Source organism: Haemorhous mexicanus, chromosome 1 (assembly GCF_027477595.1).
Source record: "Haemorhous mexicanus isolate bHaeMex1 chromosome 1, bHaeMex1.pri, whole genome shotgun sequence".
NCBI classification, from domain to species: domain Eukaryota; kingdom Metazoa; phylum Chordata; class Aves; order Passeriformes; family Fringillidae; genus Haemorhous; species Haemorhous mexicanus.
Window position 1 is genome coordinate 70,175,874 of NC_082341.1, and position 27,403 is coordinate 70,203,276.

General features: G+C 38.3%; 1 protein-coding gene across 1 annotated transcript in view; it reads left to right on the plus strand.

Moving 5' to 3' along the window:
• LYRM4 (LYR motif containing 4) overlaps window positions 1-26,108 on the plus strand; it is an 84,746-nt gene extending 58,638 nt beyond the window's left edge. The window contains exon 3 of the mRNA XM_059853241.1: window positions 25,749-26,108. Coding sequence (XP_059709224.1) covers window positions 25,749-25,901 — 153 coding nt within the window. The 3' untranslated portion in view covers window positions 25,902-26,108. The remainder of the gene's footprint in view (window positions 1-25,748) is intronic.
• The last annotated feature ends 1,295 nt before the right edge of the window (window positions 26,109-27,403 follow it).

Consider the following 27,403-nt stretch of genomic DNA (forward strand, 5'->3'; position numbering starts at 1 on the left):
CTTCTAAATTTTCACAGTTCACAAGTGGATATTTACGTAATTAAGGGGGAAATTTCCAGTGCGCTTTTGCAGAATATTTTAAGTGACATTGAAATGGTGAAAAAACCCAACCAACTTATTTCTTTTCCCATTCACCCCAGAAAATTGCTTCTTAAAGATGAAGTAGTCAGTACCATCAGATAGACCAGATACAATATCACAGTTCCCAGTATTTAGTCCTGGTAATGCTAAAGATATTATTTTTCTACTCCCATTGTTCTGGTTGCATCTTTCTAAATACCTTCTGCTAGCTTACAGCTGTGAATACAGTCTAATATGAAGGTTTTTCTGCATATTTTACAGCAGATTGATCCTGTATCACTTAGTCTTTATTTTCCAAAGCTCACCTGATCAATTCCCAGCTATTACTCAGTTTCTAATTTTTGCTGTGAAACACAAGCTGTTTCTCTGCTTTACGTACAAATGTGTACAGAAATTGGCTGGTAGGAAAGTACAATAGTGAATTCCCTTCTCGTCCAGGACAGTTTCAGTCCAAAGGGCAGTAAAAACCACTATGAAAAGCATTTACAGGATTTATGAACTGATACTTGGATCCTGTCATAAAAGAAGATGAAAAACAAAGCAGAGAATGGGCATCTGTGGGGACTGATTGCTTGGTTAGTGGTTTTGGAGGTTTATGGAAAAGCTTGTCAAACTATAAGGTAACCACAGACCCCACTGGATCATTTCTTAAAAGGTAAAATACTTGATCTTTCTGACTTCAGCATTTCTTCTTTTGAAGTTTTAAGACACTATGTGTACTTCTTGGTCAGAGACATCAAGTGTTCAGAGGCTGGTGTGTCTCTGTGTATTTCTTGTGTGATTTTTTAAATGGACAAGAATGAAATTCACAGCAATTTTGTGGAGATAGGTTTCCACTGAGAATGTGGATCGAAGCTCAGTAAATTACAATACACAAAAACAAACTTTGTGTTTGTAAGAACCAGGCTTTAAGCATGAAGACAATAATTGCCATTTTGCTATTAATGGTGTGTATGAAAGAAAGGCTCAGCACCAAAAATCATACAAATTGGCATCCAAAAGGACATACTTTATGCTGCCTCCCATTGCCATGCTAATAAATCTTGCTTCTAGATTTGTATATGGTAGAAATCTTCCTATTTCATCTACATACCTCTCTAGAAAGGGTGAAATTCACTGCCAAGACACTAAAGCAACGGCAGTCATTATAAATGCAGTTCATTTCAGAAAGGTATTTCTTGCTTAAATAAATACCATTTAGCATTACATTCATCTGTCTTGTGAAAATGGATTATTATTCTTGATTCAGTCACAAAAAAAGTTCCTGGTTCCTTTTAGTTAACAGAACAGGGTCAGCCAGAGAGTCAGAGAAGAAGGGGATGTGATCTTCATGGATCTGAAAGAACCATAACTTATGCAAGGACACAGTTGTTTTTATTGTTGACTAGGTATTCCAAAGTAGTGAGACCTGGGAATGTAATGGTATTGTTATTTAAGCTGTCCTACATAAGACCACAACAGTAAATCCTCTTCCACGCTAGCACACCAGCACTTCTATTATTTAGAGGGTACAGTAGACAGCTCTACAGTAGGTAGACAGATTTTTGATGGAGCACATGGAAAGATGTAGTCATTTAGCCCTGCACAATGTTAGGTATATCGGAGAGAAAAGTACAGACAGAATTACAACTGATGTCCTAATATGCCCTTTTTTTCTCATAAGAAAATACTTTATAATGCTTGTAAGTCTGTTGCTAATTCTTCTGTAGAGCAGTGGAACATAGTACAGTGCACCCAAAAAGTTGGAAATCAAGTGTGCTAATTTTAGTCAGTGATGGCTCAAAGGGTCAAATCTTAGTAATAATGCAAAGAAGAGCACCCACTCACCACCACCTCCTCTTCTCCTACATGAAAACCTGTTTTAGATTAGATTCCGTTGTGCTGTTTAATATATGGAATGGAGTTCATGGTTTGAATATGTGTGGAATTAACAGTTTGTTTTCACGGATTGCAAATATTTTTAATAAATGTTCCAGGCTTGATATTACTGTAGAGGTGTACCATACACTAAATGCTGGGGAGTTGCTTAGCAAGGTCAGTGAAATGAAAATATTTGCTCTGGCATGCAAGCAAGTTCTAAAAGAGCTTAGGCAACATTTCTGCTGCAGAAAGTGTCAATTTAGAACTGCCCAAGTTCTGCTCTAACTTGAATTTTATTTTTCCAAAATAAAATAAAGTTGTTTGGTTGTTCTTGATCTTTTTTCCATATGGAATCCTTTTAGCAGATATGCTGCATGACTCTGTATTATATTGCTTTGTTGTGTTGGTGGGTTTTTTTTTATTTATTTCAAGGCCACTTTATACTGTCACAGAAAACATAGCAACTTGGGGAATTTGAGCTATGTGTTAAAAGTAATCTATTAAATGCAACCTGATTTAAGTTACTCAGTTAATGAACATATACAATAAATAGATTGGTGATTCTGCTTTGGGTCTTAATGTGGGGAGAAAAGAGCCTGTACAAGTTTTGCACTCTGCTGCCATGGTCTCATGACCATTGAAGGACAGCAAGGTGGGGGGCCCTCCTGGAGTCAGAACCCCTGCATTTCCTTTACAAAGGTTTTTTTTTTGAAAAGATGAGTGTATTTATCAGTATGTCATTATTCTTAATGTATCTGGCATGAGTTGCTAGTATTTTGCTGAGTGAATTTGGTTCTGTTTTGCATAATAAAATGCTCCTAGGTTTCAGGACACCAAAATTTATCTTGCATTTGACACACAATATAGAAGTTACAAGTTAATTTATTAAGTTATGCTTTGCTGAAGGCAGAGAGATTAGGTACTGTTCGTTGCACAGGGGTGGAGTGAGTGGATGTGTTCCTAGTCATGAACCAGCTATGAAAATTAAAGTAGTTTGTCAGGAAGGGAGGACGTGGACAAAAGCTGGAAACCTGCCTTGTAAGGAAAGGAAAAGGTGAGATATCTTCGAAGTAATCTACCTCCACAGAGATACTTGTATACTTATGGGTTTTTGTTAATTTCCTCACCTTTAATGAATGTTTGAATTTGTCAGTTTTAAATTTTATGAATGAGTGACTTATGTCCACTTTATTTTGATTTGAATTCATGCTGGATTACAGCAAAGTATGAAGTGCATCTGTAGACCAGAAGCAATAGAACACTTCAGACATCCTTGTCCTCCAGCATATTTTTCATGACACACAAAGAATAACAACAGGGAATCCATTTGAGCTACTTGAGCCATGCAGTGAATTGGCACTCGCTGCAAAAGAACAAGAACTAGCCAAGGCAGCAGTTTCTTCTACCTCCTGTTGGTTACATTCCTGACATGGATCCATGTATCAAAGACTGTGGGAAAAATAACACTGTAAAAATGTATTCATTTTTTTGGTCCCTAATAACCTGAGAAACAGCTGTAAGGTTGTATCAATACTTTACAACTGAGAGAAATTGATTTTTTTTTTTTTTATAACAAATAATGACAGTAGTTCTACTTGGTTTTTAGCTGTGTTTTTGAACCATCAGTCTCATGCTTAAGATCTTAGGCTTTCAAGAAAATCTAGTAATTCGACATCTACCTGCTCACCTGGAATAATACCATATGGAACAACGCCTGCTTGGAGAGGCAATAGATTTCTAGGAAAAAATGCAGTCATTTCCATATTCCCTTTCCACAATATGTCTTTCTTAAAAGCTTCACCAATTTGGGGAAATTGTTGAAGTGTATAGTTACCTCATACATACACAGCCTCTAGCATTATTCATCCACAACCTCATCTTCTACAACTACTGGAAGTTTTCAGAATTTGAGAAGTCTTCAATTATTCAGTTGTAAATCAATTATCAACCTTGTTCTTTTTGGATCAGGAACTTATATCAACAGAAGAAAATAAGGACAAAAGTTATAATTGTTGAAGAATATTTAGACGAAATAGTAACATTTCAGCTTCATTCATCCACTGCTTGGTCCTCTGATTCACTTCCTAAAAATTTATCGTTTTACTTTGTGTATCCTGGCTCAGAGACAGCAGCATGGATCTTATTGGCAGGAGCTATATGTAGCTTGTGAGTGCTGACGTCATTCTTCTCAATTCCAAGTGGGTCTAACTGCTGAAAAATCATATTTTGTTTACATGCAAATTCTCTACCAGAAAGTTCAACCATATAGGGGTTAAAAAAGTTGGTCTTGTTGCATTGCTTCACAGCAAACTTGTGAAATTAACTGATCCACCCAGAAAAATGTTTTGAACTACCTGTGATGCAATGTGGTGCCGCAGAACTGAATGTAAGTTTTCCAAATAACTGATTTAAGAATGAAGTTTGCAGTGCTGAAAACACTATGAAATGTATAGTGCAAAACGCTAAAAAAAGTCAGAATTGGGAGCTGATGTAACAGGTATAAATCAGTACCCATTCTATTTCAGTTGTTGCAATGATATGGACAATGGCCTGGGAACTGCCTTCTCTATAGGAATCTATTTATCTAATTATTTTTAAGTAGATAATATTTTATTTCTGTTTGCATTCTTTGCCTTATTAATTAAGTCCATGCATCTGCCTGTCCTGTGCATTAAATTCTCAGTAAATTCTACTAATTAAGGAATGTAAGTCAAGTTTTTTCTGGTAAAGAGCTAAAGATCAGTACAAACTGCATGCTGTATTTATGAGTGTTACTAGGAGCCTTAAGGACTTGTTTTCTGGGTCCTAGATGACCTTTGAAGGTGCCATTTATATATAGACGCAAGTTCTGATAGATCTGGTTTTCATCAGTAATCTTCTCAATAAAAGAAAATGGAAGAAAACCAAAAACACACCTGAAGCTGAAACAGAAGAGAGACTTCTAAACTGTTGGAAGCCAGGGGTGACTGTGGTTGTGTACTTGGTCTAGCCTAGAGCCATCACCCAGAAGCTCTCAAAACTGGCTGCCCTCTGGCTACCTTTCTCTCAGTTAGTCTGTTGTTGACAACAGGGAGAGGCACCATGTGTCAGCTCGTTACTGATGCTGACAGTCCATACATCTCTTCATTAAATTTTTTTTTGGAACATTGTGCTTACATTGGCAGTGCCCCCAGTTTACCTTTTGCATTGAACTAAGAACAGTTGTTCTGATATAAGTGGGACTGAAAGGGAGTCACAGTGAAGGGCAGCCACAGGAAAACTTCCTTTGGCCATTTCTTGCATATACACCATCATGGGAGGATTTTAACACTTTCCATAGCTCACCCCACTCTTTGTTTTTGCCCTTGCTTGGGATGCATTTTTCTAGAGAAGGAAAGGAGTCACGGCCCGGAGTCTTGGTTCTTGCACGTGGGAAGGAAATGTGTCAGTGTTCACTCTGCCTGAGGTAGCATTTCAGAGCCCTGGCTGTGTTGCACTGTTGTATGACTCATAGCAAGCCTTATGGACGTGTCAGTGCCCCCGCAGCACCACCTGATAACCCTTATTTTGGGGAGCAGCAGGTGTGGAGCAGCTCTGCACGGCTCCCTCCCGGCAAGTGCCCAGGCCCCAGGGCTGCTCCTGTCCGACAGCAGGGAGGGGTTGTGCTCTGGCAACTCTCAGAACGTTCAGAACCATCTACTAGTGCCAGCAGGTTCCAGAAGTCTCTGTGAAAGGAAAAGAGGGGGAAGAGAATAGTTCCCAAGTTGATGTTTAGACAAGCGTGATTTGTTAAATGGGCTGCATCTCAGTAGGTCTCGCTGCCTTCCACATCTTGGGTCACTTGAGAATTAAAGGTGCTGGCTTTGATGCTGAAATAGTGACTGAAGCCTCTTTTTACACACATGTTTCTGGTAATGCTGATGCCACCACATGCTGTTGTCCTGTTGATCTTTTTTGTTGTTACTGTTACACAGGCTGTTTGGTTTTTAATCTCTTCAACAGCTGACCTAGTGATTTACCTTTTAATCATTCTGCCACCATCCTTACAGACCTCAGTGTTTCCATAAGACAGCAACTGTCAAATATTAGCCAGGATTTAGTTATTTGCTTTAGTGCTTTACATAAGGACTTACTTACAGCTAAGACATGCTTTTTACCTTTTCCAAAAAACACACTTGCTCTCAAGGAAGAATGGATTAAAATGTGGGTTTTTTACTTAAAACTGTTTGCTCCTTCCTTTTCCATGAGTGCTGGCAATGTATGTTGGTCCTTACAGAAATGAGGAAAAGGGATAGTATTGAATGTGTGTCCTCTTTCTACTAGAACTTAAGCAGGGAAAAGTGTCTTCCTCTAAGGGATTGTTCTGGGCACTTACTGAGAATGCTTAGTCTGTTGTTATTATAGAAGCCTGGTAAACATTTTATTTCAAAAATGCTTGTAAAAATACAGACTTTTAAAAGAAGTGAAGGCTCTATAGCTTAAATAGTTACAGCTTGATCTCAGGAATTAGTGGCAATGTTATGTCTGCTTTAAAACAGACCATAACATTGACATACCACGCTTGTCCCTTCAGACTTAAGAACATATCTGTTAATGTTAGACGTGTGTCCATTGACTGTAGCTGTACTGTGGTTCCTAAGACAGAAAAGATGCTCAGAATTTCCTATTCCTATAAAATAAAAGGAGAATTTTCATTTTTATGAGATAGAAGTCTGGAAATGTTTTTTTGGGTTTTTTTTTTGTTTTTTTTTTTTTTTTTTTTTTTTGTATGCTGAAAGAAAAAGCACTAACTTTCTGCCATTCTTTTAAAAAAAACTAAATTTGGACCAGGTTGTTTTTCTCCTTGACAGGAAAAGCTCGTCAGCTAGACCTTTGGCACCATTTGCTTTGTGCTATGACTCTGTTATACTTTGGGTAGAATATTTTGCACCAGACACTATGTTGTGGCAACAGTACAATCACATCCTTTCAAGGAGCTCTTGGTGACTTGCTTGGCAAGGCAGCATTCCATAAATGATTGCCTCAGCAGGATTCGGACTAAAATTTTTAAATATAATCTGCTGTAACTCAATTTAGGTCCAGGAGGGCATTTTCCCTTAGTTACAATATTACTACTATATCAGTTTAATTTTTTGTTATTCAGTACTAGATTTATCAGCTCCTATTTCTTAAGCTTGTAGGAATTAAACATTGTAAAATCAATTTTTCCACTAATTAAGGTGGGTTTGGGGAGGGGATAATCAAGCAGCATAGTGAATCATTAAAAACTTACATGCTAGTATTGACTAGCATTATTGGCAAAAGGAGACCAATTCTCTATGCCAGGCACTTCTTTCTTTCTTACATTTTTAAAGCAGAAGCAAAACACGTTCAGTAAAAATTGATGTTCTCAGCATTTAATAGTGTAGCAGTGGTCCTTTTTGGATATAAAAGCAATGTGCTAAAATTCTGGGCACTCATATGTAGCATTTTCTTTCTCATTATTTAACTTAACAGTAATTAGTATCTGCCTTCAAAGAGTCTTGCTGTGTTTGGAAATAGGTGGAAAGCTATGTTCATGCCTCTTCTGAACATAATGGGTCATTTCTAATTATTGCCAATTTTTGCCAGTACCTTTTTTACCCTCCCAGTGATGCTTTTTCTTGTCTGACATTGGCTAATGTTGGTTTTGCTTTTTTTTTTTTTTTTCCCATTTACATTAACTGTGGCCTTACTTGTGTTTGCATCTGGTCTTGAACAGACCAGTAAGTGGTCTGTTCCCTTACCATGGAACTAGTGACTGCCAGTGGGACACTGGATGCTGTTGAACACCAACATTTTATTCGGTGGCATAACAGTTTATTCTGTGGCATTTCACTGACTTTTACCTTATAAGCACATTCTCAAAAACCTCAGGTCTGCAGTCTGATTCAGAGTGTCCTGACTATGCCTCCCTCCTGAGTCAGATTCTTGCATGAACAAACTCGTCAAGATCCTTTCTGCAAGAGAGCTACCTCTTTTTCAGGGTTACTTCATGCTGTATCTTGTGCAGGGGCTGCACCTCTTTTTTAAAGGAAAGTACATTAGGAAAAAGACTGAAAATGCATTCTGAAAATATATTCATATACTTTTAAGGTATAAAAACATAAAGCAGAAAACTCGACATAAGCCAAGCCTCACATTGCATCTCCTCAGACTGTTTTTCTCTGTGCTTTTTCAACTAGATCACAACTTAAGGAGTTGTTCTGTGGTTCTTCATAACCTTCCTAATTAAAGGAAACTTGGAATCACTGTGTAATTAAGGCATGAGAGTTTAGCTGGTTGGAGAGAAGGAGGGTCCTAAGGAGAAATTATGTCAAATATGTGAGCCACAGAAAATTATAAATGTGTTATTACTGTATTTCCTGAGAAAGTTTCTCCCTAAAATGCTTAATACATTTTTATTGCCTAATTAGAAGTTAAAAGGAGGAGGTTTTTTTGAGCACAGCATTTATTATTCTTATTTCTAATATTAACTTCTTCAGTTTGCATGGGAAGCTTTGTAACACTTGCATATTGATTCAAGCAGGCTGTAGTAATTAGGGCAAGGTTTAATCCGTCTCTTACAATATCCTTTGACAGTTCAACATTTCCCTCTGTGACTGAAAGAAATTGAATTTGTGTCCCTTAACATCAACTGGGACAAAGTAACACAGTGAGATAACAGCTCCTGTGGTGGGTGCTAGAGGATTTGTATCTAGAGAGAGATGGGCAGGTATTTGTCACCCCCTGGGACAAGCTACAGTGTGACTTTGTAGGGAAGAAGTGACCTCAGTTAGCAGCCCTCACAATTAGTAACTTTTGCCCTGCGTTCATTCCAAGGTAGTTTGAACTGGGCCAGTGAAGAGCAGTGGGTGCTGAGTTCTGTAGCCAATGCAAGGGCAAGGAACACCAGGGAGTTGGCAGCGACTCTGAATATCCCTTCCCTTATTTCATGGTAGCTCGCTGGTCTGTCCTGCCTGAAATTTAAAATGGCAGTTTGTGGACATGTGAATTTAGGGAATCACCTTTCCTACTGGGCCCCCTGGCTTGATGATTATGGTTACCTCATCAGTTAAAAGATCTTGTGTAAGCTTACCCTGTACAACTCCCCTCTCCTGAATGGATTCTCTGGTGAGTAAACAGAAAGACTTGCAATCAAGCTCTAGCCTTTCTTCCAGAGAAGCCATTAACTGTGTGTTCTTTTGTAGGTAATTGCCAGGTGTCTGTAGGAACTTGTGAGAACATAATATCTTCATTCTGCTGTAAAAATGAGGTGGCAGCTTCAGAAGTTACTACCAGCACAAATACAGACAATATAACTATAAAATCCTAATAGGTTAAGAAAAATGGTTTAAATGTCATTTAGAAGAATTTCTCTGTAACTAACGCTGCAGTTAAAGACTGAGTTTATGGAGGGAAGAACCCTCAAAAATCAAGATAAAAAATTTTAATTTACTAGTTCACTTTGATTTGCATGCTTGCAGCTTAAAGAAATTCCTAATTGGCTAGCTCTACTTCAAATTGTTTCCTTGCTGGTGTATTTTAATGTAATTATTGATTGGATTGTGAGCTTGAAACAAAGTGAGGAATACTAGTCTGTAAATGCTGATTTGTACAGAAAAACCTAAGCACCAGTTAGTAAAATGTTTTAATTTTTTTTTTTTTTTTTTTTTTTTTAGGAAACACAATTCTTGCTGAGTTGAGAGATTTTTCTTTTACTTGTGAGCAGTAGATATTATTGTACCTCACATAGCTTTGCTGTAGGCAGTGGTGAAGTGCCTGGAAAAGTCTGTCAGACTGTTTTCAGAAATGGCAAGACGTTGTCAATTAACCCTGCAATTGTACAGCAAATTAGCAAATGCTGTATCTTGAGGATAATACTTTTTCTGTCAGTCTGTTTTTTTAGTGAGTGCATAGAGAGCCCCAGTGATTTAGCCCAGTATTTAGGACTGAGAAGTACTGTCACATAATTAACTCTTTAATTTACCCAGGGGGTTTAATTAGCCTTATTAATTTTATTTATTATTATTTATCTGCCCAAGTGACTGGTGTAAAGGACATCAGGTCAGGCAGGCAGAAAAGTCTGGAGAAGTTGGCCATCTGTTTCTCCTTCTGGACAGATGTTGTAATTGGGATGCCTCCAGCCTGAGGGAATGGTAAGCCTGAGCTCCCTGCCTGGTCCAGATGCTCCATGGTTCTGTGTTTGTGCATGGTTTAGAAAGTTGCTCTTTCACAAATAGTTACCAGTCCTACAAGCAGTAGAACACTTCAGAGACTGTTAATGGGAGGTCTAGCACAGATCTTCCTTATGCAAATAAGAGTAGCTTGGTTGAGTTGGTTTTTTTTTCTGACTATAATTTTGGTCTGGAAGAGCAGTGGAAGCCTGTGACAAAACCACAGTTGTCACCATTTCTTTAGTATATGAGAAAATTCCCATTGACTCATACTGGGTTAAACAGTGGCCTCTGCTCTGGTGAATCAGCACCAAGCCCATTTTAAAGTTTCAAAATTTGTACCACTTGTTTATAACATAGACTTTTGAAACAATAGTCATCTTCAAAAAATCTCTATTTTGGGGGATTAGCTGTATTTGCCATTCTCTGAAACAAACAGATATTAGATACAGCATGATTTGTTTGGATGTGGCTGAGCACAGCATCGGGAGCCACTGAATGGTTGAGAAAATAGCACCTGGTGTGATGAGAGTATGAATTCTTTTGCATGTATGCTCCAGCTCTGATTCGGTTGAAGCACTGGCTGCATGAGAAGAACCAATATTTATGAGTATGACAAAAGACAGAATGTTCAAACACTTGGATGGGTTTGGAAGAAAATCAGATTCTGTGGATTCAGCTACAAGGAAAGCTTTCCACAAAAAGTGTCTATCCTTGGTCGGGCTGCTTTCCTCATCAAGGAGCCTCACGTTAGCAGAGGGTAGTTGATGAACACAAGAAAATTACAAAATTGTTTTTTTCTCTGACATTTAAGTGATGTCCCCTGCAAATCACAGATCAATGCAGGTAAGAGAGGCCTGTAACAATTTTGAGTTGAAGATAGGTTTCCCAGAAGGCAAAACTATGGGATGACCCTGTATGATCTTCTTGCTGGTTCTGTGTCAGTCCCCACCACCAAGCCTCACAGGATACAAGACCAAGCACACATCATAAATAAGATGGCGAAGGATGCTTTTCTTTGCCTGTGAGCCACCACACAACATCACACTGTATTTACTCCAAGGGTCCACTCCCATACAGTGGGCTTTGTGACCCAGAGTGTGGTCAGTGGACACAACTGGGCACTCTGAATGACTCTGCTTTAACAGTAGTAAGAGCAGTCATTCAGGTCACCTTTTTCTACTTCTGCTGTCAAATGGATTGCAGGGTGTCATGGTGCACTTCAGCCTGTTGAGAAAGGGTGTCTGCTATTGTCCTGTTTCATCTGCTCCTTACCATGTGGATGTTAGCTGCTGGAGTACTTTTCTCTGAGTTACCCTCCTTCCTTTTACCTGGGTATGAGGAATATACCACTTGAAAACTCCCACAGAAGAAAAACATTTCTGAGGAAAATAGAAGTAGTGTGACATTTTCTTTACTCTTCTGAACGTTTTACAAGGTCAAAGCAAAATGATCAACCACAAAGTTTGAAAGTTCAAAAGAAGTGCCAAGTACACATTTACATGGTAGAACTCATTGCCACATGCCTCAGCATGCTGGAGAGACCAGCAGGTGGGTGGGTTCAAATGGGGATTAGACAAACTTATCACATCTGTTAAAATGGTGTTACGGTTACATGGCCATGAAGTTGCCAAAATGTTATTGTCACCGGAAGCAGAGGAGGCATTTCAGTAGAAGGATGTGTGCATGTGTGTCATATTCATGCTCCCTTTCCCTGAAGAACTGCTTGTGGGCTACAGTGGGCACAAAATACTGGAAAAGGTAAATCCTTAAATAGATCCAGTTATCAGTGCTTATGTTCTCCCCCTTCACCATTCTATTCTCTTTTGGGTTGGTGACAAGTGTCACCTACCTCTAAGGATGGGATCATGTTGAAAGAAGTGATGATAAGAGGAACTATTTATTTTCCCTCTTCTCCTGGATGCTCCATCCCAACCTGACCACCTCTAGTCCGAAAAGGAGACATCCATTTTTAATACCTAAACATTCACAGTAATGCTTGTAACTTCATAGGGCATGAAAGAAACATTTTCTTGTATCATTCTGTGTTTTTAAAACCTATTTATAATCGGAAATGGGAATTTTCACGTATAAGCCCCAGCACTGTTCAAGTGAGGATGATGTTTTTGTAGCTATTAAATTTGCAAAAATATTTGATCTATTAATTTGTGGATGAAGTTCTAGTTGCTCCTTTGTTTCCTAATCCAAGTATTATGCTCTCAGGCAGTGGAAACTGAAGTTGAATTTTTTCCATTAGGAAAACTAGACTGCTTTAGTTGATTCTAGAAATGGCATGAAATAAAAGGACTGTATACAACTGGATGCTTAGAGTATGCTATTGAATTTAATTAGAATCCTTAAGGTAGTCAGATTGATTTACACGATCCTGAAAGTTTTTCCTTCTGAGATGAGGATTTTTAGAACTTCCTGGGAATACCATAGTGAAACTAGATGTTTTCATAAAGACCAGTGTCATGGGGGGCATTGCTATATATGCCTCACAAAACACCTGGGACTGGAAGAGAGCTCCAGAAATCTCTGCTCTAACTCCCTGTTCAGACATGATCAAGGTAAAGCAGGTTTATCTATGAAATAACTTGCGGATAAAGTACTGATAATTGCAAGTGTAGTTTCAGTTTAAATAAGTTTGTCTGTGTATGGAATATAAATCTTAAACTCACAGGGTCTTTTGTATGTTGAGTTCTGCAAAATTATTTCAAATTTGTGTGGTTTGAGCAATAGAGAACTGCTGTGTTGCACAAGAAACTGGTGGGTTGCTACAGTCTTCTCATCTCTAGCTGTGAGGGAGTGTCAGCAGCTTAATTGAAACAAATTATGTAGAATATTCAGAAAATACTTAAGAAATTTACTTTTAAGGGGTATCTAATCCACAGAAGTTGCTGTACAGTGGGAAATCAGGATCATCTTTTCAAGACTGGAATTGTAAATCTAGCATATGGAACTAATTGGATTTGGGAACCAGAGCAGACAAGATTTGTTTCAGGGATAGTGTGACAGTGGAGTTACATCATGCAGTTTTGTTTATTCGGTTGTGCATGTGGAGCACTGAGCAGGAGTAAAATACTGCATTGGTTAAGCAGTAAGTGGTTAAACACAGCATTTAGGCTTGCATGTTTTTTAAGTGGAATTTTCTGGAATGTCTTTTGAAGTGCTACAATGCCATCTACTGGCTTATTTTTCTGTGGTTTTTTTTTCCCAGAGGGAGGTTTCTTTTGTACATAGGCTTATATGTAAGAGTTTTATACAATATTTTTGAATAGCAAAATAAACAAGCTGAGCTATAATGAGCAAAATGAATTTTGGATGCATATGTTTGTTAAAGGACATCGTACATTATATACATTAAAGAATCTTTTTGAATCTCTCACCAGTCAGTCTTGTTCTCCTTTTGTTAAAACTCTGGGATGATTAATACTGAAATATTAAGGACAGATCTCTGCTTTACATAATAGCTTGTGTGTAGTAGCTTCATTTTTTTCTGTTTATAGTCAGTCAGTTTCCCTTCTTACAGTGTTTATATACAGAAAAAATAGAAAGAAAATTGAGAAACACTTAAGGTGTCAAGCCACAGAAAGAGGAAAGTGCTGTTTTAGAAATTACTTCAGACAGGATTCCTCACTGACAAATTCCTAGATTCGGTCTATTCCCCATAAATGCCTCCTGTCTCTGCCTTCCCCCCAACATGTGTTTAAATAGTCTTTTCAAGATTCATCAACAACCTTCCATCAACCAAAAACTCCATAGACTTTCTAGCAATCATTATGGAGAAGTGTGTATTGGAAAATATTATTCTCAGTATCAGACTATTCAAACTGTAAATGAGCAGTGGGCAACTCTAAGAAGTTTTATTAATTCTTGTTTTTCATCAGACTGACTAATATTACCTATAGGAGTAGCCCTCTGTCTTCTGTTTGCTGCCAACAGAAACAAATGGGCAAATATAAAAATAATTAAAAAGAAGCAAGAAAGGAACTGTAGGTACAGGTAAACACTGTTATTTTCTAGTTTCATTGCTGGGTTTTTCTTTAAGCTCTCTGGAGAATTTCCTTACTAGTTGGTCATTCTGTTTGTCTTCATAAAATACTCTTCACTTTTAATTTGTTTTTCCCCTTCACATTCAGTTTTTTCCTAACAGAAGTTCTTCATAATCCTGCCTTTATTCTAGTCTAGTTAGGAGAAAAAGACACATTGGTAATGGCTTGTAACAATTTAAATTGGTTTTTTAATAGATATGTAACTCACTCAAGCACAGCTCCAGAATCATTATTCAAAACAACAGCTAGAAAAAAAATTCCAGCAGTTTCCTAGGTGGCCTATAATGAAGGTAAATTCAACCATCTGTGCCCTTCCTGGCCTTTTACCCTTTATCTCACTGACATTCAGAAGGTCAAGTGGATCTTGCCAAGCCCAGTTTTTATCTGGTAGGAGCTGTATCTTGCTGACAGCTGCAGGGCGTCGTGCACTGGTGGAAGAGCACGAGTGCCTTTGGCCAGCTCGTATGGAAGGGAAGGCGTCAGCGTGCTCAAGTCAGCGCTTGTTTGGGGCACTGGGTTATTGCCCTGCAGCTGCTGGGCCGTACCTCAGGAGCAGTGGAGCTGAAATGATCCCACTTGGCACCCGCCTTGTCTTTTGTCACGTAAATGATCGGTGTCAGAGAAGGTGTGCTGGGGAGTGCAGCTCGTCGGCAGCTCGGGCTTCCCAGTCTGTGCTAAACAAGCCGCCCAGAATGGGAGCTCTGCCGAGGGGAAAGCCCTCGGTGGTGCATCCATCACTCTGCTGCCTGGGTTTGGCCGGGCTGGTTTGGGTGAGGAATGCTCTTCTCTGACGTGTGCAGGGGAACAGACGTTGCTCCCTGCCTGTGTTTGGAATAAGTGCTAACCTCCCACTCCTAATTATTGTCTGTGCTGCAAAATACTAGGGCAAGCCTCTGCTTAATGTGACATTAAATAAGGGAGGACTGGCAAAACCAGAAGAGCAAACAGGATGATTTTATACCACATCTTCCATTACCATCTTTTTTTTTTTCTTTTTTGAACTGTCCTGTGCTATTGCAAAGAAGGAAGAACTAATTAGGCCAGTTGCTGGAAGTGTTTTGCCACCCACACTACTGAAAAGAACTCTTTGTACAGAATTAGCTCTTACCAGCTGTGCTAACTCCAGTAATTTATCTTTGCCAAAAAAAAGAAAAAAATGCTGCTTTAGTTTAGTGCAATTAAACAAGTTAATGTAAGCTATACCCTATATCCACACAAACACAGATATCTCCTGCTCCAAAGCTGCCGGGTTTGCAAATAATTATTTTCTCCCTCGTTAATTTTTCCTTCTGTTTGTACGAAGGGCTGGGCGGAAGAGCCGTGGGAAGTTAACCCATTTGTGTGTGGAACTGGCTGAGTGTGAGCTGTCCTCCTGAAGAGCAGTGTGATGGCAGGATACCCACCTCAACTTGGGCAGGGTGGAGCACAAGGGCTTGGCTTTGGCTTGGTGTGGTGCTGCTGGGGATGTTTGCCTTGGCACTGAGAGGCACGAGAAGCAATTCCTGCCCCGGGGGAGAGGCTGTAGGAAGTCAGAAGCCTGCCCACCATCACCTGGAGTAACTTCAAGAGGAACAGAGTGGTTCACTGTGTTTGCGGTTATGGCTCTGCAGAGGTTGCTTAATCAAGGAGATCAAAGTCATGGTTTCTGACTGGGGTGTTGGTTTGGAAACTGAGCTGAACCTGAGAAATTATTTCAAGGTGACCCTGGCACAGTGGATAGCAAGTGAGAACTCACAGGTCCAAACATCGACTGAAATTCAACAAATCTATCCTCAGTCCTTTCTTCTCATTGGCCTCCTACTTGGGTTTTTAAAGAGTGTAGACAGTCCAGGTAATGAGGGGTTTTTTATGGCTTTCACTGGAACTCTTCCAAAAGAGGGGAGGAAAAGAAAAATGCTCTTTGAAACTTGGAGGTTTGAAGACAGTAAACCAAGAATGATAGCTGAGCAAGAAAAAAGAAATCTTTGGATATCCTCCATCACAGAAAGTAAGATAAACAAGGAAATTATCTTCGTGATTTTGTCAGGAACAGGTGACTGTAGTTTAGTGATCTGTAAAATTTTTTCCAAAAAAAGGATGTCTTTTTAATGCAGGAAAATACAAATTTATTTCTGTCCTGATAGAGTTCTCCTAAGCACAAGTAGGGACTTGACATGTAAGTATTTGCCTCAATGGGGTGCTCCTTTTTGGGCAAAGATGCAGATTGAATCAAAAACATCCAATGCAGAATTTATTTTTGTAAATACGGCTGTATTTTCTAGAGATAAATTCAATCTGTTATTTCTTTGCTTTCAAATTAAATTTTGTAATTTGAATGGGCACAGAGAAAAGCCCAGCCTGTAATCACATCTGAGGTGTATCTAAGGTAACATCAGTGCAGAGGAAGAGACATATTGGGACCTTAAAGTAAATTGTTCCTCATATAAAATTAAGTTTAATCCTTGATTATAGCCTTCTTGGAGGACAGGGGGAAATTAATTTTCTGTGTCTTTTATGTCTTGGAAAATGGTCTGTGTTACAGAATTTACTTTTTTTTTCCTGAAACACAAAAGGCCTTGTTACTTTAAAATGCTAATAAAGCACCTGTCAGTTTTACAAAACACAATGTACTTGGTGCCATCCTGTAACCAGCACCAAGAATTTGGTAAGTATAGTTTGGAGTCTTGAAGAAAACAAATCACCACCAAATAATTAAAATGTCCATTCAAATCCAAAATTTAGCAGGTCAATATGTCTTTCACGTCCCCAAACATGGCTTCAGTAGCAAATTAAAGGTTTTTTTTTTAAAAGATTCTTCTGACTGAAAGGACATTAACAGAACAGAAAATTCAAATTGCTAGGTTAAACAATATTACAGTTCCGAGTCACCTGAACTTTTCCCCTTTATGTTTGGTGGTTTGGATAAGATCAGAATAAATCAAGAAAACAAATCCAAGTTTATTTAGATAATATGATATTCCCTTACCAAATGTACACAGTGTGTTACACTTGAAAGGAAGAATATTTGATGCATGTTTCTGCAATAGATGATTGTTCCAGCCTGTCTTAATTGATGCAGTTTTCCTGCTAGCTGCAGATAATTCTTTTGTTTAAGCGAATAATCGAAGATCTGAGCTGTGAGAGTAATTATGCATCTCTGTACTTCTGCTACCTATATATACCTTCTATAAAATACTGGGCAGGATGCTGCAGAGAGAGGTAGCTCCCATAGGAGATTGCTCAAGCATAATACATGTTGTGTACCTGTTATCCATTTGTCTCATAGAATTATTACTGCAGGTGTTCGAGCACCCTCACACTTTGCTACTGCAGATACTGAGAAAACTTCTTGTTCAGAAAAATCAAAGTGAAAGTGTAGCAAATGTGCACAGGTGACAACTGTGCTGTGTAAGGTACTACAGGGATGAACTCTGAATGGACGTGAGCTCAGGTCCAGCTAGGATCAGAACAGCTGCTGGCTTCAACAGCAGGGGTGACCAACATTTTCCACACTGCCAAACCAAATGCATTTTCTGGAGCCATCAGCATTGCCGTGTGCCACAGCGTTTTCTTCACCGAAGAATCAGTAGCTTTGGCTGTTCCCACCGCTCTGGGCTTGCTCACTTCTGGGCTGTTTTTGGTCTGAGTCAGCTCCAACATACATACTCTCTGGCATGTTTCTTGTATGCATCTTCCCAGAACTACATCCTGCCAGTCCCGCTTTTCAGTCCTTGGTATCTTGGTACCTGCTGTCTTAAAATGTCTTAGCTCCTGAAGTTCAGCATTTCACAAGGAATATACTTTATGTACTTTCCCCTTTGCACTTACTTTATGTACTGTTCACTTAAAAATGTGGTGAAGACAAAGCTTTTCAAGGCTTTAAACAGTCATCATTTAGACAAGCAAATCTCAGTTAAAAACAGAAAAAGTCGTGTACCATTTCCTGCTCTTGAACTTTCTCTGAGTTTGAGTGGTTTGGGACAAAGTCAGGTATTTTCAGGAACTGGAAGAGAGAATAAATGTAGAAGGTGATTAGGATTATTAAAAATAAAAAAAAAAAAAGGCAGGGAGGTACAGGTGGATAAGTCATTTTCTGAAAGATGTTAATCTACAAACATGCTGTATACATCTTTGTGTAACTGTTTAGCAGCTCTCCCCTGCAGCCAAGTTCCCCAGTTTACATAAGAAATAAGACTAAAGATGATTCTTGCAGTACATTGCATTTCTGGCATCTGAGTTTAAATACAAATGTTGTAAAAGGTGGTCTTAAATTGTGATTGCTGTCATAATCTTGTGACAGTTCATTTTAGAACTGCAGTAGTTCACAGTATGAAAATTTATTAGGGCTGCAGAATTACTTGATCACACTACTCAGTTAGCATATTTAATATCTACTCATAACTGTCCATAATGACAACATTTTCTTCACTGTTCTATTCCAAAAGTCTCTTGGAAGTAGTGATCCAAGAAAACACTGAAGAGTAAAATATTTTCCTTTAATGATGACAATTTAGTTTTTGTGTGTATTGTGGAGTTAGTGTATCTGCAATACACAAACATTACAGTACTTTTGTGGACCTAGTGCAGAATGTGTGTTTTGTGACAGTGGCTGTTGTATTATACTACTGACAAAAGTAAGGCAGGCACTCACATTGGCATTGATGAATTCTGCTTATGTAGTTGCTGCAAAACATAGGGTCCTCTGTGAATGGTTGGGGTATTTACATACCAAATGTCTCAGCATTAATAGACTGTTATACCACACTCAGCACAATGTTATCCAGGTCTTTGTCTCTATATTTTGAAGTACTGATGTTTTATATTCCTTTCCTTGCCTCGCTCAGCATCTTAACTGAGTGATTTTTCTCTTCTTCATGCTATATTGAGAAGAGATCAGGCTATATTAGGTTTTTCTCCTATACCCACATGGGATTGACTCTTGAGAAGACATGCTTCTTCTGTGTTTGGCTTTTTGAGGAGTTTGAACTGCTCTGTGAAGGTCGAGGCTTTCTATGCAAATACGAGAGAAAAAGCAAGATGCTGAAATAACATTAGCAGGTAATAAATAGGGAGGGAGGAAAGGTGGGAGTCTGGAGATTGCCAGAATGCTGAAAGCATGAAAAGATCACACTCAGAGCATTAAGTCTGCAGATCTGCTTCTTCCTTGGATATGTGTTGTATCAAACCTTCACCTGGCTGTTTAAGCCCAAAATCAGTCACTGCTTGCTTTCCTGTGGCTCACTCTCTGACATCTTTGTAAGGTCACCTTTGCAATAGCAGAGGGTTGATTCTTCCCCTTTGCAGCCATCTGCTGCTGGGCCCTGCATGTTTTTGAGATGGCATTTTTCTTGTCATGCTCCTTTTTTTCTGCAGGCTGAGTGGCTTGCAGGAAACGAGAGAATTAAAACTGTGGCTTTACTGAAGGCCCACACAGTCTGGTCCACTTGACTTCCATAGAATCATAGATCCAGGCAGGAAGGGGCTTTAAAGATTCTTGTTTTGCCATCTCTGATGAGGGCCCTTGTTACTTCAAGCCACATCTAGTGTAGCTACTTGGAGTAAAGGCCGTGTCTGTCATGTCCATGTTGTCTCTAAGACAGTGGCATTTTTGTGTAATTTTAAGAAAAAGGGGCTCTCTTAACTGAGAAATATTAAGTGATTAAAAAGAAGAATCTCTTGCTATTTTAGATCACCATATACAAATTATATATGAATATATATGCTTACAGTATTTTATGTATAAATAATTGCTGTAATAGATAAGATTTTCTGCTCTTTTCATTGAAGAGTATCTCTTCAGCGAGGCCCACAGAATAAATTAATGGGATTGTTAAATAAATACATTATCCTGCTTCTGATAGGCCAAATGAAGGTGTTCAAGATAAAGTGCATATGGTTCTAACAAAATTACATAATTTATCATTATTAAGAGAAATAACTTTCAGATACATTCTAGCCTATTAGCTGTCTTACTTTACTTCATACCTTTGTGAAAGCCAGACAAATGCAATAAATTAATATTTTCTGCCTTTTCAAAAGCTTCATGTAACAGTGGTTATAGGATATGTTATGGGATAAAGAAAGAAAGATAACAGCATTTGCAAAACACAGGCTTACAGAAGTAAAATACACAATAGTTCTAACTTCTCAGTTCTGTGCCTTACTTCACTTCTTTTTGCATTCTCTGTAGACAAATGGAATCAATTAAAATAAGGGAAATGTCTCCAAAATATTTTTTCCACATTGATTCCAGCTCTGGAGAGCTGGAATAACCTATGTGTTTAAGAAGCCAAATGCAGTTTTTCAACAGTCTTTCCCGAGTGAAAATAAATAAGGCTGCTGCTATAGCATTTAATACCAACACAAAGATTTGGCAAAGAACTGAAGTTATTGATGAGGTTTTGGTTCCACTTGAGTTGTATTAATTACTGTGTACCACACTGGTGTGTTTATTATTGCAGTAAAAGATAATTTCAAAAATTACTGTCTGTATTAATTTAAAAACAAACAAAAAACATTTAACTGAACCTTAGTAAATATGAAAAATTTATTATAAAGTCTTCCGTGTATAGCATATCCAATTTTGGGTGTGGGGAGAAAAGGTAATGCTTGTTAAGAACAATAACCACTTAAATTTGCAATAGGATTAGAGTTTGCAAAATAGGATTAAGTTTGCAAATCGGTTGGCATCATTTAATAGGAAATTCAAACAAATCCTGGTAAACAACTTACAAGACTTTTGCCAGCTCTTAAAATAACCTTTGTTCTCGAACATTTCTGTTCTTGTCAGCATTCATTTAAGATGCATTTTATAGTCACTGTGCCAGAAAATATAAATGTGGAACTTCTTCATGTAGTGTTAGAGGCCCAGATTAGCAGCCATAAATGCAATATGACTGTGGTGTCATCAGGGATTTTTCTTCCTAGTTAAGATTCAGCAGTGTGCCCATGAGATACACCTATCAACTTCCTAGGTGCAACAGGAAAAAAACCCTTATTTTTTATACATATGTGTGTGTATGTGTGTTTGTGTATGATATAAATGTATTAATACACAGGAAAATTTTCTTTTTCTCCATAATAAAGAACCATGAAAATGTATGTGTTTATATGTGATCCCTCGCTGTAATAAGGTGACAATTTCTTGTCTGCAAATTTGTAACAAAAGAGAGAAGATGGCTATGTTTATTATCTAGAGATTGGTATTTTTCATATATTTATGCATGTGTATATGACACCCTATATAGATATTAGATACGTTAGTGTGTTTAATATGTAAAGCTGTCTGTTGTACATCAGCTTTAGTTATAAGCAGCATTTCTTCAAGAAAAACAAGAAACCATTGTTACTTCTTCAGTGATGACCCTTTTGGGAGATCAATTTTTTAAAAAACTGACACCTAAAGAAATTACTGTCTTGCAGTGTTTCTATATTACTGTGCTGTGGTGGCACTTTTATGTGTTTAGGCATTGCATTGTCCAGTAAGTTGATTCTGCATAAGGTGAGAGTGTTGCACCCTCTCCTGTTAGGCCACTCCTGCTTTTGTCTGCCATCAAAAATAAACAGTGGCATGATAAAATAAAAAAAAAATTAGTTTGCTTTTGAGGGTAGAAAGGCTGCTGCCTAGCTACTTAGCTGAGTAATTTTAGGGCACTCACCCTGAAATTTATCAGTGAGACCTCACACAAGCAGGTAGCTAGTTGTTTGGAGATTGGCAAGTTTGGCAGGATGATAGGGATGAGTAATTTCAGTGACAGTGAGAAAAAGTATCTTCATCCAGGCTCAGCAGGATTTTTTAGAGCTCATGGGTTATATGCCACACAATTACAATTCTGTTAAGTACATGGGGAAAAGAGATGTCTAGCCACCTTTGTCCTGCAGAGCCTAAGGAAGGAAAATTGTGGTGATTAATTAAGTAGACAGACATTTATACAGAGCTGTCAAGGAAAGATGCCATGGTACTTTTCAGAGTAGAACTATGCACTCTGAATGAGGCAAATTCGAAAAAAAATTTAAAACCCAGTCACCTTATCTTCAGCCCTGCAGAAATATGAGCAGTCATTTCTACCACAGCTCTGAGCTGCAAAGTAAAATCTTTATGTGGATAAAATACACAAGACATGCCACATACCTTCAGAAACTGGAGATGATCATCTAGTAGTATTTTGCAAGTAGTAGCAGCGGGTCTGCAGAATCTACTCCACCAGCTGTGGCAAGATGGGAAGGCAGCCCCTAGGATGCAGGTTAGCCTGTAGAATTCAGGTTAGCCCCTAGGATTCAGGCTGCCTCCCAGGCCAGCACTGTCCCACTGCAATTCCATCTGTCACATGGCTTGGCATGGAAGCCACACAAAACCTCACCAGCCACAGGTGTCCCTGAGAGTCAGACACTGGCAGCCAGACTCCTTTGGAGAGGACAGAGTTCAGAGTTCAGTCAATTTGGCTGAATTTATTGAATTTTTAGGGTAATATCATGTTGTTTCAGTGTCTGCAGGACATTCAGATTTTACTTCTATAATTCTTCTTAATTCTACAATTTAATTCTTACTGCACCTCCCCATACATATCTTTGATGCTCTGTTATATAGGGAAAACCTTTCCTACATGTTTTTTTTCCCCAATAGCAATGAAAGATTCCATGAAGTGGCTAATTCCTGTGGTTGCTTCCTGCCAGCTACAACCAAGGACTTGTACTTGCTTCCATATGAACACACAAAGACCTAATAACCAGAGAATGGTTGGGTTACAAGATGGACTAGTGCTTACTCTTCAGTGATTTCTTTTGCCCCATTTGTTGTCTCACATCTGCTGATAAATCCCATTCTGAAGCCCTAAGCCTTCTCCTGGATTGAGACAGAAGGCAAATGTTGTTTTCAAGAATAAGTCTTCTTGTTCACAAAAAAACAGCTGACCATATAGACTTCTACTAAATCTTTGAACAAAGACAAATTGTCAGGTTTTGAGGGCTGGACCTGTCAGAACCAAAGTACATAGTTTTTCAGGCAGAATTTAAACATCAAATAATTCAAAAGGAGCTGAGAAGCAACTTCTGTATTTCTATTTATTGTCTTCTTCTGATGACAGTGTGGTTCTTTATTGCACATCCCTTCCTGGGGAATTTAAATGCAATGTGTTACCTAAAGAGGTAAATAAACTTTTGGGTAACCCAAGTTGCTGAGCAAATCATGGAGCCTTTTCTCCAAAAGTTTCCTGTTGTCAATGAGACTCCCCTGGCACAGACCCATGCACTGGCTTCCAGCCACCTACCAGAATAGTAAATGTGGTGTACAAGCTACAAACATGCACGATGAAAAAAGAGCACAATAGGTAGCTACTTAAGTCTCTAATTTGGGAGAATGATCCACAGTGAGTGCCTGTTGCTGAAGTGCTTTCTTTAGACTTGGGATGGTGAGGACACTGTAAGAGGGCTGTTGTGGCTTGTAGGGTTAATGAGTGTCAGTGTGTAAATACTGGTGCAATCCTTCTGCTGAGGCAGGGGATGTTTATGGATGGGAATTTTTCAGCAGCTATAAATGGAAGGTCTGTTTGTTTTGTCTAAGGCACATGGGAAAGGCTTGATCATAACTTTAAAAATTCAATGCTAATGGCTTTAAAAAAACCCTTAGGTTGCAAAGTTCAGCTTACAGTGCCATGGCAGAGGTTCTGGAAGGGAGGCAGCAGAGCAGGCAAGCTGCAGCAGCCCAGCAAAGGCCGACAGCACAGCACTAGTGGCTCCGCACTTGCTGAAACGCCTGCACGCCTGTGGTTTGCTAAGGAAGCAACTCACACATAAATCTGTGCTTTTATTGCATTTGAGTCAAGAGGTGCAGCAGTAGATAACATCACCTGTTGGCACAGGGACAGCAAACAGCAACTTGTACCTTTCTCCTACAAAGCCGTCTGCCCCAGCTGAATATGATTGACTGAGAAGTCACGTACTCAGTCTCATGTATCTCCCCAGCTGGGGGAGAAAAAAAAATGCAATTCAGGTTTCAGCATTTTTGTAATCCCTCTGAGCCTCCCATTAAATTTGCTCTACTGTGTGGGAAAGGATTAAAGATTCTTTGGGCTCCAAAACACAGTATACAAAAATTAAGTACTTCAGCATGGTTTGTGGTAAGGCAGCAACTAAAGTGTATAGCCTGCCACATAACCCAGAGCAGCGAGTTCTCTTTGACAAGTAACACTTGTTGACAGCTTAAAATTTCTGTGGGTAACACATGCCACAGTTGTGTATAGCCTTTGTATTAAATATTCTGTATGCAACATATTTCATAAGTAACTTCAAAAATAATCAGAGCTGTTCATATGCTGTTACTAACTTAGCTTGGAGTGCCAAAAGCAGGAAATATTTGTTGGCAAGGAAAACTTCTGTTCCTTTACAAACAGCTTCATAAATGCTCCCTTGTAATAAATATTTCAAGATTAAAATCAATGCATTACAAGTTTCAGACAAGGCTGTTTATCAAGATTAAATAGTTCATTTCCTAAAAGGCAATATTATTCACATTTTATGTGAGCGTGAGCACAGATGAGAATTTTTTATTCAAGAGAGGCCAGGATTTTTTCCCCACAAAAAAAGTTAAACGGAAAATGCCAAAAACATTCTTTCCCTGATTTTTTTACTACTTTGAGAGCCAGACTTGCTGTTAGACTTAATTTACACAGTATTAAATTTTACTAAATTTACCATGCTCAGTGTAATTCAGCATCTAGCCTTTTTTGTCCTAATTCAACACTTAAATGTATGAACCTTTTTTTTTTTTTTTTTTGTGAACAGGACACAGCTGCTGTGTACGGGCAAGAAAGGGCGTAACAGATATTAAAAAGTAGACTCCAAAATCCATACTTTTAAAAATAAATATTGTCTTCTCCTTTCATTACCCTACTTGCATGAAACTTCTTCCTTCCCCATCTCAGCTGCTAAGGCAAGAGCTGTGTGTGCCAGCTGCTCATCCAACCACAATTTACCAGTGTTATGGGGCAGACTGGAAAGTGCTAAAGAACAAGAGGAGTCAAAGCATCAATGTTGCATTCTTGTCATATTTCATTTCCTCATTTTCCTTTCCTAGAAAGCACAAATATAGGAGGTCTGAACCATATACCGTCTGGTGAACAAGAGGTAGCTCCAGTGTGTGTAAAATGCTACTGCTGAACTAACAACTGTTGAACTGTTTTCCCCATTTGTAAGGCAAATTACTTTAGGATTCCAAAGGAACTGGTAAATAACACCATGCCATGCAGTTTATATCTAGGCTCTCCACCTAAAAAGCATGAGAAATACCTGCTGATTATATCCATTTTTTTTTTCATTATATTTGTCTTTTCATTTTTCTCAAAATAGAACCTGCTTGCTTTTTCTCTGTCATAACTTCTAATGTTATTTTTTGAGACTTTAAGTGGTATTCCTCAATGTCATTATTTCAAGATTTTATATGTGCAGGTATTTTATGTATTGGTTATTTTTCTTAAGGTACAAGTGTATTATTTACAAAAAGAAATGTTTATAGAAAGAAAAATGTAATTATGAAAAAGCTTAATATCTGGGCTATGCAATTCCTGGGGTTTTTTTGTGCAGCCTAAATTATAACCTCTTTACTGATACTTTGGTTTGATTTCAGGTTATCATTGGCCAGATGTATGCCACAGAAAAATTGGTCATTGAGAGTCCAGAAAACATACAGCCAAGGAAAGCCTCTGATCCTGAAACAACATTGGGCCTTCTTCAGCATCCTCCAATGCCACGTACAGAAACTGCACATACCCGTGTCTGAGCTTGTCTGTTCAACAGAAGAAATGCCTGAGAGACTGTTTTTGGCAACCAAAGTTCTATTTTCTAAAGGGTCACATGTTCTAAGAGAAATGGCTGTGATTTATAATAGTATGTAAGGTAGTCTTGGAATCTGTTTGCTTGTGTGTCCTATGTGATGGAATAGTTCCTGCCCTATTTCAACAATAAAACTTCATTAAACTACCTGCAACCAGCTATATTATTCTGCTGCTGACCTTGTCTCTCACTGACCACCAAAAACATGTTAGATTTAAAACCCCTCAAGGTTTAAAACCCTTCACCCAATTACTAAGTTTGTATTAATCCTGTTGCACTTAAAAATATCCAGCATCTGAACTGAGTAAGTACATATTTTATTTAAAGTATTAAAACCAGAGGTGGTCAGAATTTTCATCTCCTGGACTTTGATACTTACAGGTATCATAGGCTGCATTGTGTGGTTTCCTTGAAGAGCATCCCTTGACATTTCAGGATGTGACATAAAAAATTCACTAGTTCTTTCTTAGTTTCCAAAAGTTAATAACCAGTCTTGTCCTACTTTTAACAATTAACTGATCAGAATAGCAGAATGGAAAACTTGAATTACTGAGCCTTGGGAGCTTTTAGATGTTTTTTCACCACCAAGTCCTTTAATTTATTGAGGTGTAGCTATTAGCAGAAAGCTCCACATCACTTTATCAAAGATTTCCCTTTTTCACAAACATCGTGAATTTTGGTAGAAGAAAAAGAACCTGACTAGAACAGTAACTCAAGTGCTGTAAGTCATGAAGTGGCTGCAAGCTTTGCCTAGAAAAAGTGTTCAGCATAGAATTTTATTGATTATTTTTATATCCATAGAATGCTCAACACTTTTAAGACCACAGATTAATAAAAAACCAAGCAAAAATTTTGATCAGATTTTGCTCAAGTCATTGCTGTTCTTGAATTTGTTTTCTGTTAGAAATCTGCAGAAAAATTAAGCAGTGCAAGGCGAGCATACAGGAAAAAAAATAGTTTCCTTCTATTTCAGTGAATTGTTGGGGGGGTTTAAGTAGAGAAACAGAAGCTCAAAACTAGTTCCACAGCACTGTGGCCTTTGAAATCCACCCCTTATTTTTTCTTGCTTCACAAAATTAATCTTTTGTTTATGTTCTTCTGTGTTGTTCATGCTCTGTGAAAACATTATTAAAGCAGAGTGTCTAATTAAAGTGTCTAATTTAGAACAAACTTCCATTCCTCGCTGCCTCTCAAAGTGTATTTTACCATTTTGTACAGTTAGAGATGTATAGTAATGGATTTCATATGGACAATACAGTGTACAGAATAAAATAGTGTGTACCTGAAACTGCCAATATAGTCCCCTTTCAATTTCAGATAAAAAGCAAATACAATAATAATTTTTCCCTTATGATGTGTTTAAGTATTGTAATGTAAATTGCTTTTAGTGACCATTTTATTGAAATGGAATTTAATTTTTCTAATAGGTAATACACATTAGATTTTGTA